The sequence below is a fragment of the Naegleria fowleri genome (assembly GCF_008403515.1).
Source record: "Naegleria fowleri strain ATCC 30894 chromosome Unknown tig2, whole genome shotgun sequence".
NCBI lineage: Eukaryota > Heterolobosea > Eutetramitea > Acrasida > Naegleriidae > Naegleria > Naegleria fowleri.
Genome location: NW_025407934.1, coordinates 883,382 through 895,892, shown reverse-complemented (window position 1 = coordinate 895,892; position 12,511 = coordinate 883,382). Strand labels below are relative to the sequence as shown.

The 12,511-nt window shown below is 36.7% G+C and overlaps 7 protein-coding genes across 7 annotated transcripts; 2 read left to right on the top strand and 5 right to left on the bottom strand.

Annotated features, from left to right (window-relative positions):
• Positions 1-32: 32 nt before the first annotated feature.
• On the bottom strand, positions 33-311 carry FDP41_000695 (uncharacterized protein; the record flags this gene model as incomplete). The annotated part of the gene is made up of 1 exon (XM_044710640.1): positions 33-311. The coding sequence occupies one exon, from the start codon at positions 309-311 to the stop codon at positions 33-35; it is 279 nt and encodes a 92-aa protein (XP_044569509.1).
• Positions 312-360: 49 nt separating this feature from the next.
• FDP41_000694 (uncharacterized protein) lies at positions 361-1,059 on the bottom strand (the record flags this gene model as incomplete). Its single annotated transcript, XM_044710629.1, has 1 exon — positions 361-1,059. The coding sequence occupies one exon, from the start codon at positions 1,057-1,059 to the stop codon at positions 361-363; it is 699 nt and encodes a 232-aa protein (XP_044569508.1).
• A 24-nt stretch (positions 1,060-1,083) lies between these two features.
• FDP41_000693 (uncharacterized protein) lies at positions 1,084-2,326 on the bottom strand (the record flags this gene model as incomplete). The annotated part of the gene is made up of 2 exons (XM_044710618.1): positions 1,084-1,532; positions 1,987-2,326. The coding sequence occupies 2 exons, from the start codon at positions 2,324-2,326 to the stop codon at positions 1,084-1,086; spliced, it is 789 nt and encodes a 262-aa protein (XP_044569507.1).
• Positions 2,327-2,944: 618 nt separating this feature from the next.
• FDP41_000692 (uncharacterized protein) lies at positions 2,945-5,487 on the top strand (the record flags this gene model as incomplete). The annotated part of the gene is made up of 3 exons (XM_044710607.1): positions 2,945-3,434; positions 3,487-4,574; positions 4,660-5,487. 3 exons carry the CDS (start codon positions 2,945-2,947, stop codon positions 5,485-5,487), a joined length of 2,406 nt encoding a protein of 801 aa, XP_044569506.1.
• Positions 5,488-5,687: 200 nt separating this feature from the next.
• FDP41_000691 (uncharacterized protein) lies at positions 5,688-8,531 on the top strand (the record flags this gene model as incomplete). Its single annotated transcript, XM_044710596.1, has 6 exons — positions 5,688-5,854; positions 5,995-6,353; positions 6,514-7,242; positions 7,299-7,447; positions 7,624-7,753; positions 7,846-8,531. The coding sequence occupies 6 exons, from the start codon at positions 5,688-5,690 to the stop codon at positions 8,529-8,531; spliced, it is 2,220 nt and encodes a 739-aa protein (XP_044569505.1).
• Positions 8,532-8,583: 52 nt separating this feature from the next.
• Positions 8,584-9,992, bottom strand: FDP41_000690 (uncharacterized protein; the record flags this gene model as incomplete). Its single annotated transcript, XM_044710585.1, has 2 exons — positions 8,584-9,853; positions 9,916-9,992. 2 exons carry the CDS (start codon positions 9,990-9,992, stop codon positions 8,584-8,586), a joined length of 1,347 nt encoding a protein of 448 aa, XP_044569504.1.
• Positions 9,993-10,131: 139 nt separating this feature from the next.
• Positions 10,132-12,405, bottom strand: FDP41_000689 (uncharacterized protein; the record flags this gene model as incomplete). The annotated part of the gene is made up of 1 exon (XM_044710573.1): positions 10,132-12,405. One exon carries the CDS (start codon positions 12,403-12,405, stop codon positions 10,132-10,134), a length of 2,274 nt encoding a protein of 757 aa, XP_044569503.1.
• Positions 12,406-12,511: the final 106 nt, after the last annotated feature.

The window sequence follows — 12,511 nt, the reverse complement described above, 5'->3', positions numbered from 1 at the left end:
GTTAAAGCAGAATGGAATTGTTTTTCAGACATTCATTGACAGGCATGATTGTGCTTTTGCCACTTTTGCTTTTTCTTTTGATTTTCCAATTCATACATCCATTCGTCTGCTTCTTGGTCTGTACTTTCACCAATTTCATACAATTTTTGTGCAAGTTGTTCACTACTCTCCAAGTACATGGATGAATAGTCATGGTCAGATATCAAATGAAGCTCTCCGACAATGCGTGAATGATACAAACTGTCAATTTTGTGTTGGATACCCTCTGTCACTATGATGGAAATATCTAATTGATGAGCTTTTTTAACCATGGCCTCTAAATTATATATTGCACTTGAAACATTATTAAAGGTCTTGGTGTCACGAGTTCCCACATTTCCGACATTCTTGTTGAATCAATGCAATTCTAATTTTTAAGACTTCTATTAAGGTCATTAGTTGATCTTTCTTGAGAATCGAAATGGTTTTCAATACCATAATTCTTTCCAGTAATTGTTTTGAAGAGAGAGTTCCCTTCTCTTGATGATTTACATTCTGAATAGAGGAATTAAAAGATATTGTGAAGGAGTCGTTTTCAAAGTTACCAAGTAATCCTCCAGCGATTTTTGACGTCGTATTGACTTGATCAAACACATCCGACAGCATGTGCAAACATTCATTTGGATGTTCCAATTTTGAAAGAATAGCAGAGAAACCATCCAGCACCATATGAAGAAGAGTCACGTTTTTCTTTTCCAAGTATAAGGAGAACATGTTCAAATTTCGTGAATTCTTTTGGAGAGAAGTATTATGTGTGGAGCGGCTTGCTAAAGAAACAGAAGACAAGTCTGAAGAAGAACATTTTGATGAAACGTTGGCAGCAATCGGCTGCTGCTTCTTGTTATTCTCTGTGCGATGGGATGAGATTGTTTGTTCTTTCGGTTTCTGTTCTTCTTCTAAATTCTTTTTGTCTAATTGTTGCAACAAATGAACTGGAATGAAAGCACGATAAAGTTTGATCATGTTCGTCATGTCTAAAAATTGTTTTTGTAATTCTCTGATTGTAGAAATCATTCGCATATATTTTGTAATTCATGAGAAACATTATGCTGGGTTTAACGTCAATTCCTTCGAGTCCATTCTCGAGATTGCTGTGAATTGGTCGATCAAATTGTAAAATGGTTTCACAATTTTCATGGATATGGCAATTGATAATAAGATGGAGAGAAATATTATCATTAAGGCTCCGCCGATTGAAGCCACCACACCAATGACAATGGATCCTAAATAATTCCATTTAGGAATGGCCATTACAAATATCCAATCAAGGTTGGTTTCCGTACACATTCTATAAACTGAAATATAATCAAAACTGTTTTCAAATGTTTGAATCTGGTTGCACTCAAAGTTGCTGATATTTTCATGTGCATGTGCAAAGACAAAACTTGCCACGTCAAGAGTTCTAGAGTCATTGAGAGTTAAAATTGTTTTTCTATCCACATTGTTGTCTGGATCTCCAAGAGGGATTGCAACTTTAATTGTTGGATTGTCAACTATTCATGTTTGTGACCATGAGTTAATCCCTTCTCAAATACCAACATTGAAGAGAAAACTCTACTTGCTACTACATAGTTGGTCTTTGTTTCAAAAATGAAACTTTTTGATCCGTGCACTCTTTGAGTTGCCTGAATAAGGAAATCTGAGGCACTTGCAACGGTCAAATCAAATGCCAAATAGTAATTGAATCGACTCTTATTATTAAGTTAAAAGTAATATAGTAGAGTGGTGAATGTATCACAATTTGGGGTCGTAGGATCCGAATAACTTGGTGCAAAGATTTGTTTGTTGGATTGTCATTACAAGTGTTCACTAAATCCGAAGAGTCAAAAGGTCCTATCACTGAGTCTGGTGTGTTATTTCTTTTGCAATAGTCATACATCTTGAAATTAGGATTACAATAATAAAGCTCTTGTCGGTCATTGAAGGTATAATTATACCAACAGGGACCCCCAGTAGGATCATTGTAAATTCCAAGTCCATTATTTTGATCATCTCCAATATACACCGTTTGCACGAGTCCTTTATGATGAAAATCCTCTGTCACATAAGTTTGATAAGTCACTTGCTCAATTTGACTTGCATTCGAAAAGTCTAAAAGTTTTAATAATTGTCCTCTCATGATATCATGAACATGTGTCAAATCCACAATAATCTCTGACACAGAGTGAATAATCTCACGAAATTCTTTATCCCTTTCCATGTTACTCCATTGAACGTTCGAAGGAAGTAAACTTGAAATCCATACGACAGACAATACAATCACACTTGTGAACTCAACAAGGGACATCAAAAAAATGATACTACACTTGATGGATATTCTTGGAGCTAAGGGATCCTTCGTAAGGAGAGAAGATGAGATTCTTCTTGTTTGTCATCATCATCCTTTGCATGGTCTAGTGTAGGGTTGCTACAGCTGCTGGTGGTGTCGAGAGGGACAATAACATTCGTCGTTGACATCTTTATCTCAGATTCTGAACAATGCAGTTGAGTAGTAATGGTTTAAATTGGTTTTTTTGAAAGAGATTTCTTAGAAATTAATATTATCGGCTGAATAACAATTCTCATCTCTAGGATGAAAGAGATTTAACAACCATATATGATACAGCATTGAAACTTGATGATGGTAATCAGCCGAAATAACCGGTAATATCATCTCTCAGGCACTACAATGTCGATTTTGCGCCTTACTAACAATTTACCCAGTTTATGCTCAAAGAAAAACAGATCACAAAATAGAATCGTCGATGATGGTTGAAGTTATTCATCTACCACCACACTCGTGGCCATCAAGGGACATCATCTCTCCAATTTATTATGACTCGTTCATCTCGCCTAAATATCGCTCATTTTGATAAAAATTGCAGTCTCTCTGTCATCCGAAAGATTGAGCGCCAAATTATTTACGATGTCAAAAGTTGTTCCTCAAAAAGTCGACGAAGAGCTGTTGTCTTCCAATCAACCGCTTGTCTCTGATGATTGCGAAGAATCTCTTCTTTTCAAAGAGAAAAAGCAACGTCCAGCGATTCTTGCATGTATCTTGTCTGTTCGATTGTTCTTGATTGGAGTGATTACTCTTTTGGTGATCACCACGGCTGTATCGATTTGGGTCACGAGCTATACAGTCAACGAGGCAGCAGCATTAGAAGCAGTGAATGTCCTTATTCAAAACATTGTCAATGAAAAGGTTGTCAATTTATTGAATGCCCAGTTAATTCCTGCAAAGCAAGTGATAGATCAAGTGGCTCTCGATTATCAGTTTGGATATATTGATATGGTCGATGCCGTGCGCAATTATCTCTATTCTAAATTCAAAGTGTATGATATTACATTGGTGAACTTGTGTTTTGGAAGTTATGGACTCAATTATCTTCAAACTGTCACCATTGGTTCTGCAGGTAAGTTTTTGATTTTTGTACAAAGTGATTAGAGTCCTTTGAATGTTGATAGGACAATGGGTTTGGGCCAAGAAAATGCCAGGAGAGAACTTGTTAAGCTGGGAGTTGGATCCTAGCACTGGTGCAATTATCAAACCTTATGTGTTGAATCTTACACAGTATCCAGTTGCAAAGATGGATTACTATATCGAGTCAATGAACTTGATCAAGACAAATCCAAACGGTGCATTCGGTTCCGCATATCTTGTGATCAACTCGTCCATGCAAATCTATTGGTCCACTCCCGTCTATAATCGTACGGATCTCTCCACCAAACAAGTCATTGGTATTGCAAAGGTGAACATTGCCTTAGATTTAATCGCCAAATCTTTGTCATCTTTGAAAGTATTGAATCATGGTTATATTGTCTTGTCCGAGTTCAGTAGTGGCTATGTGTTGGGAAGTTCTTTAGAGATTCCTGATTTACAATTTAAGAGAATCAACGCCTCGAGCATTGCGACAAGAAATGCTGGTGAAGTGATGAAACAGGTCATGTCACAATCAAATGACCAAGTTCAATTTACTACCACAGTGGGAGGAGTGACCTATCTAGTTTCTAGCAAACCCTATACGTTTTACAATATTAGATGGAGAATGACGTTAGTTTTTGAAGATAATGAAATTAAGGAAGCCATTATCACAAGCAGCTACATTATATTAGGTGTGACTTGTGGTGTTGCAATCATTGGTGTCATAGTGAGTGCTCTTATTGGTTACATGGTAACAAATCCATTTGTGAAATTGCAACAAGACTTTAAAAAAATTGAAGTTCTTGATTTATTGAATATCCGTCCTTCCATTTTCACTGAAGCTAAAAGTATTTATTCCAGCTTAACAGAAACCGTTAACTGGTTGAGCGAGTTTAGAGCCTTCTTGCCTGATTGTGTTTTGAATCAACTTCAAGCTCCTAAAGAAACCTCCAATGTCATTACTGATGAGAACAACAACGAGAAGAAACATCCATCCAATGACAAAAAACGGATTCAGAATTGGGTTCTCATGCTTCTTCACATTCTCGCCACATTCTCGCCACACCCAATCCAAGCTTTCAGAACGCATGTCAAAAAGAAATCAACAAGCAAACATGTTCAAATTAGGTTTGTCTGTAAAGGAATGCTGTGTTCTTCATGTGACAATACCTTACTTGAATGATCAAGAATTTCAAGATCCAGAAACATTGAATCAGATAATTTCGAAAGTATTGACTGACATATCTACCATTTGTAAGACGGTTCGAGGCGACTTGCAAATCAAGTCCTACAATGAATTTCTTGTCATATTTGTTACTCAAGATCCTGCTGATAATACTGAAACAGGATACAAGGGAATGGTATTCATGACTGGATCGAGTGTTAAAATTCATGGTAAAGTCTACACACCTACTTGGACTGTTTTACAAAATACTGCTCAAAAAGGAACAAACACCATTACTGTGAATCAATCCACTCAATGGAAAGTTGGAGATAAACTTGTCATTGCCAACACTGATTACTCGGATTTGTATCATTGGAGTGACACTGTTCCAGATTCTCTCAAATGGAAACAAGGTTTCAGATTTTTAGATCAAAACGAAGAGAGAACCATTGTTCAAGTGGTAAATTCTCAAACCTTTGTGTTAAACGCACCATTGAATTATACTCATTTTGCTGAAGGTGACATGCGTGCCGAAGTGGGTGTGTTGAATCGAAATATTATCTTCCAAGGTGATGCTTCGAGTGAGAGTAGCAAATTTGGTGGTCACATTATGTTTCGACCTGGAAATATGGTACAAGTGAGAAGTGTGGAAATTACTAAAATGGGTAATGCTGGATTGTTAGGTCGATATCCAATTCACTTCCACGTTTTTGGAGAACAAGCTTACAAGATAGGAAATGCTCATTTTTATTTGAAGGATTCTTCCATTCATGACACGTATCAGAGATGTGTTGTTGTTCATGACACCAATGGAGTGACAATTGAAGGTAATATTTGTTGGAATACAAAGGGACATCAATACTTCCTTGAGGAAGGTTGAAACTTGATCTGGTATCATATCATTATGGAATATTTGATGATTCATTGGAATGGTCTGTTGATTTCTTGTCCAATGTTTATGAATATCCTCACCATCATGACACTCCATTTCACACACACACAATAATAACTGACATTCCATTTCACACAAATAATGACAATACTACATGCCATCACATGTGATGATAGGATGGAGTGGAAATGGGAAATATTTTCAAACGTAATTTGGGAATTAACCCAATTCCAGTAGCTGCAGAAGATGCCTATCAATTGATCAAATCAGAATCAGAACCTGCAGTGTTTTGGATTACTAATCCCAATAATACTTGGATTCAAAATGCAGCTGTTGGAGGTAAATGGAGTTATTGGTTCACCATGCCTCAAGACGCTACCTAATTTATTGTTGTTGATGAAAGTGTTGAAGAATGTGACCATTCTATTGTTGAACTGTTGATGATGTGATCCTTTTGTGTGATTCTCTGAATCTTATTCAATGACATTTTTACAGTGGTCTCTCTGCTGCCAAATATGGTAAAGACAATTATTACGTTCGTCCAAGAAGTCAACCCTTAGGTCAATTCTCAGACAATGTTGGTCAAAATTGTGGTCGAAACAGTCTTCACATCGATGACATGGTCAAACCAGACACAACCACTGAAATGGCTTCCAATGTTCCCATTCAAGGACCTTACACACATCCTGCTGGAGAGTGGTATCCAGCAGTATTTGTCAATGCACTCTTCACAAACTATGTGGCTTACAAAAATAGAGGTTATGGAGTTTGGAGTCGTTCATGTCATCTCAAGTTTAGTAATTTACGTTTATATGATAACATGAATGGAATGAATGCACCTCCACAAATTTTGTGTAAGTATTTGTGAGATATTGTTGTTTTTATCATGGAGAATCTTGTGTCAAATATGGATATTCGCATGAATGGTCACAATGGATCAATATGGATCAATATATGAATGATCATCATCATGATGGCAACATTTTCACATTGATGAATTCACAAAATCAATAGCCAATGTCACTTTTAGAAATTTCCAAACTAACAGTTATAGACCTGCAGGTGCTTTATCTGGCTTAACCTATGGACCATTCAAACATCAAACAAGAAATCGATTACTCGATCTCAAATTTGAAAATGCCAATGTCTATTATCAACTTTCATCATTTTATGACAATCACAAAGGTTCAGCCATTGCAGACATTGACGGATCAGCAACAGGTAACAGACCAGGTGGTTGGATTGTTTCCAATGATTCTCTTGTTTCATTTAGTGCATGTGAAGGTCAAACTTACAAATGTCCTGTATTCCCTGAAAGTTATGGACAATTAATTATTAACAATAATGTTTTTTCATCAAGTTCAAATAAGGGAGCAAATGGTGCCACTTATCCTGATTTATCAGATCCTTCCAAACGTGTTCCAAGAATGAAACTATTTGATTTGACAAGAAATAAGGAAAGGGAAGTGATTGGAGCCACTTTGAGTGGATCTTCAAGTTTGTCTCTTAAGAGTAATCTCATTATGAAAAATTTCTATGCGGTGCGTTGGTCATTTAACGTCCCAACTCCAAGTGATTTGAGTGTGGAATTGAGCTCCAATGCTCATAGTGATTGGGTGGTTTTGGCTATTCAATATCCAACGAGTGACACTTTTCAAGTGAATTTACTCACTTGGGGAACCAATCCTAAATCTTTGACAGCTGGCAGTTCTATTCAAGAAGTTATGGATTCCTATGATGGAAGTGTGTATTATTATGACCTCCTGATGCACCCAATATGTTGAAACGTTATTCGAGAGAGGAAAGATATGCTGGAGTGTTGCAAACTTGTCAACAAAATCCATCTGTGAATTCTCCTGGAAATGGAAATGTCTTTGCCATGGTGAATACATTGACAAGAACCATTGATTTTAGTGTACATCATGATTTGACTAAGATTGCTACAAAGGTAAGGATAAATTTTAATATTTTTGGTTCAACAATTCGTTCAAACATTATTTCACATCATAGATGAATATTTTGAATATTTCTATTTTCATCAATTGATTCATTCATTCCATATGGATGATATCAATTCACATGATCTATTCATGCATTACATTGATTCATTCACTTTTCAAATAGATTGAAGTGGGTATTGGTCAACCAGGTAGTGAACAACGAATCTTGCAACGAGATTTCAAGATTAGTCCATATTCCATTTCACGTTTCACTTATTCTTATTCCTATGACGAACATGGTTCATTAGTGAAAGGTGAAATGTTTGTCAAACTTTCTACTTTACTCAATCCAAATGGACGGATAATATTGACACAAAACCAACATATTTCAATTCTCAATATTCAGCATCTCCAATTTGTGGAACAACTTCAATTTTATTTGGATCACAACGAGGTGGATTACAAATTTACAAATATTCTGCCACTCAAAGTCCTTTCCCTGCCATTGACACAAATGTTTACAAATACTTTGAATTCTATGCACGAGCTTTAAATGGAGGACCATTGAACTTGGCGGTGACATTTTCAGAAAATAAGAATTCTCAAACTACTCAAATTGGAAAAACTTCAACCTCTACCACACAACAAAATCAACGTTTTATTATTGATGAAACTCGTGCCACACGTGTTAGAATTCCATTGGCATCGATGGGTATTCAAGGAACATTCAACCTTCAAGTCATTACATTTAGAATTGATCAAGATTGGTCAACTGCAAAATTCAGAGAAGTCATCCTTGACAATTTGAGATTTGTCAAAGATTCAACGGATACATTGGCAACCAGTGGATTGACTTCATCAAATATTGCATATTTTGGACCTGTTTGTTCTGGCCAAACATCATTGGCCAATCCAGATGCAGATCCAATGTCTTTTACAACAACAGTAATTCCAGAGGCCCCACCAGGCGCTTCGTCCTCGACCAAGAATGGACCTCGAACCAGTGTGAATCATGCCACAAGCATGGTGAGAGGAGATTTCACAATGACCTTCTTTTTGTTGATTGTAATGATTATGACTCTCATGATTTAAGGCTTCGTTGGCACAGCGTGAATTGAGCAATAATGATTTACTGTGAAATCTATTAAATTCTGCATTCATAATCACCTGTTTGAGTCAAATATTTCACCCATTTAGTGGTTTCATAATTCGATTTTTCCATTACCTTCAAAAATCTAATGTGCATGCCACTTGACGTAAACATGGGAACTTGAAATTGTAATTGGATGGGAGGACGAGACCATTTCTTGCTCTCGCTCGTTTGTGCAATTAAATCAACCTCAGCATTCAGTGTCATTTCTTTATATCCAGGAAATCGTTTAATGGTCCAAGCAATGCAAGAATGTTCTGCCTTGTACGAAGCATGTCCATGTGGGACAGAGATTTGACATTTGGCAGTATTTGAAGGGCATGGAATTTTCACTTTTACATTCTTTCCAAACATTCGAGAAGGAAACATTGATTTTAAGGTGATTTGAATTTCAAGCTTTGAACTCTTGTTTGTTTCGTTCACTACAGGTGGCAACAGGCGAAATGGAGGAATAACACCGTCAGATTGTGACACTCGATATCGCATCAATTCAAATTCTCCATCGGGTGGAATAAAGCTAATGGTTCGATGAGCTTGAAACTCACTCAATTGAACACAGTGATGGAAAGAAAAGTCATTAATTTGAATGGCCTTCTTTTGGGCTGAACATGTATTGTTGCTTGAATTGGAGTTTGTCTGTCTTGGCAACATCATGGGTTTGTCATTGAGGCCAATGCGACATTCGGGCATACCACTCAACATGCAATTCATGACAATTTGACCATTCACATCACAGCTTAAAACGCTTCCTTTCTCGTTCATGAGCATATTCACATTTTCGATGACATCTAAAAAGACTTGATTCTTGGAATGAATAATTCCACGCCGTCTCCATGGTAGATCACCAGTCATGTGTTTTAGAATTTCAGTGATTTCTTGCGATTCCATTTTCTGAATGAGTTTGTTCTCGTCTCCACCTGGAACATGTGTAAGAATAGTTTTCAATGCTTCAATTTCCAAATTTTGAGGATATCCAAAGTCAAGAGCCTCATCTAATAATTCATAGACCAATGGTAAATGTTCTCGAATGGCTTCTTCACTGAGTTCCTCTCCACCTGTCAAGTAGGCAGCAAGTAAAGAAAGAAATTTGTACATGAATTCATACACGAGAGTAACATTCGAGTTTTGTCTCGAAATAGCGAGAAGGTATAAATCTTCATGACGAATGAATATGAATGAAAGTCCGGCTACTGTTTTAACTGGGCACTTGTCAACAAGTTTTGAGGTGAGGATTTGTGTTTTGAAGGTTGTGGCAATGCCTCGTCTGGAAGTTAGTTGCAACAATCAAGTATTAAAACAATGCTGAGATGTCTGGGTTATACTTACATGTCAAGATTATCTCTGAATGCTCGAGAGAGAATGATGTGACCACGAACATTGAGAAGCAACAAGGCGCTTATCATGGCTGTGTTTTTTTCTAATTTTCTTTCAAAATCAAAAATCTTGGTTTCATTGTTGGTATCATGGAACTTGGAAATTGGACGTGGAATGAGTTTACAAAAAATTATTCGAATAATTGGCCAAAAACAAGCTTGTCCTCGTTTAATAGGTATCCTCTTCATCAATATGAAGACCACTCATATGTTGAGAGTTTCCTTCAGACACCACGTGCCAATTACTGTGAGGTTTGGTTCCAATTGGAGCTGATCCACCAAGTTTTTTTTCTTTGAGCGAAATATATTCTTTAAGTGCGGTATCAACGAATGGTTTCCAAGAGCTGACGGAGGTCAACAAATGGTCCAACTCTTCGTTAGTGGTTGCGTAAATGCTGGACTGTGGAATGTATTTCTGAATTATTTCTGCCATTTCAAATAAATATCCCATTCCTACTGTTCCTTTGAAGGTTTGACCAACACCATTTTTCACGCTCTCATACTTTTCGACAATGCGTTTACACAATGATGTTTCGTCGAACAATAATTGTTTCTTCAATTCAGCTACAACTGGTTCAGTAATGGTTAGGTTACAAATAGATTTAACCATTAAATGAACTTGTTTGTGAAGTAAAGAATTGAAGTCATATTGGAAGAATAATGGAACGATATGATGGGAGACATTTCTGGTTTTGAGGGTTGTCAATATGGATGACAGTGCTGTTTGAAGGTCAGTAGCTCGTTCGTTCTTTGAAGTTTGTAAATTATGTAAACTAGTTTCAAGAGAAGAGCAATGATGTAAAATTGAATCGACATATTCAATAATTAGTAAGCGTGACTCTCCAAGTGGATGTTCAATAGGTACTCCACATTGTAGAACTTGAACCTCGTGTACTTGTGGTACCACTTGTAATCTATCAATGAACTTTGTCAAAAGTGATGATGAAGTAAGCTCTTTAAAGGCCTCAATACCAAGAGACAACACCTTTTGATCAGTGATTGAAAGGTTGGCATATTCGATGGTTGTCATTGAGGAAATTGATGAAATGGAGGAAACCACTTGTGAGAGTAAGTGTTTCAAAAATGTGACACCCAAATTAAACAGAGATGTTTGTGCTCCTTTGTTGGTGTCACACTTTAAAATAATGTCTATCAATGTTCTTATATTTGTAGGAGAGAGTATAGCCTCAATACTTGGCAAGCAATAACCTGGTCTCTTGAGCAATGCCTTCTCTATAATGACAGACAATAGAGAAAAAATGTTCTTTTGTTCCTCCTCAAGCTCTATTAATATTTCGTCATTAATGGTTTCAGTAACATATGATGATAGTTTCCTCAAAAGTGATGAATATAGGCCATATTTTGTAAAGGCCCATTCTTGGACTGACTTGTAGATTTTCATTTCTGGAGCTTCCTCTTCCTCTTCAGAAAACTTGTCGTTTGAATTAACAGAGAAAGAATAACTGCTAGCAAAACTTGAGAATGATCCTGCCGCTCCAAAATCTTGCATATTTGCTGTTTGTTCTTGGAAAATAGATGACTCCATTCCTAATATTTTGAGTAAAATGTTATCAATACCACACAAACCAATGTTTCTGATGAAAAGACTCTCTAGTAACACTTCAGATGATGAATAAAGGTTTTCATCAATAATTTCGTTCAAACTTGCTGGAATAGCTCTATCGTCAACAATTTCCATCAATCTCTTGACCACATCAGTATAATATTTTTCTGGCTTGTCCATCAGTACATTCAATGCTTTAAACAAGTACTGAGAGAGACTTCTGTTCTTTGGAATTTGATATGGTTTTCTAAGAAGAAGATACTTGACAAGTATTAAGTCCAAAAAGCGTTCTCCATAGAGCTGGTAGTTTTCATCTTCGGTTTGATGGACAAGAGCATTTGAGATTTTGTCGACACTGCAACCGAAAATCTCACCCACTACATATGGATATTGGTAGAGAGCTTTGAGTTCAGGTCTGTTGGACAGCTCGTCGAGTTTTTCCTTGATACTGGAAACAGAAAGGAACTCTTGCTTCATCTTCTCCTCCTCTTGCAGGGCCTGTTGTCTTATGCTCGTGGTGGTGGTGGTTTTACTATTTGCACTGTTATCGGATGATGAAAATTGGTTTCCAAAGTTGTCATCAAACCCAAAATCATCATCAAAGAAATTAGCTGGCTTGTTCTTTTTGGTGGCACTTGAGCTCTTGATATCATCCTCAAAGTATTGTTCTACGGTGATGTAATCAATGAGTTTACGAAGAGTTTTAGAACAAGTCAAATATTGAATGAGTTTCGGAGAGAGAGATTTTACCTCTTGAAGAAGAGTATCCTGATCAAGAACATCTTCAAGAGTAGTTGATGGATTGTCTAAAATTGTGTCAAAGGATTGAAAGACCTCTTCTTCCGAAAACAAGTCCCACACACTGCTTGGTTCAGACATGGCTTTGTAAAATTGTGTCGATTTGCTAATTTTTGATGATAAAAATTTTTTTGAATTGTTTTAAAAATTAAATTTTAATTTATCGCATGAATGCCTAGAGCTGCCT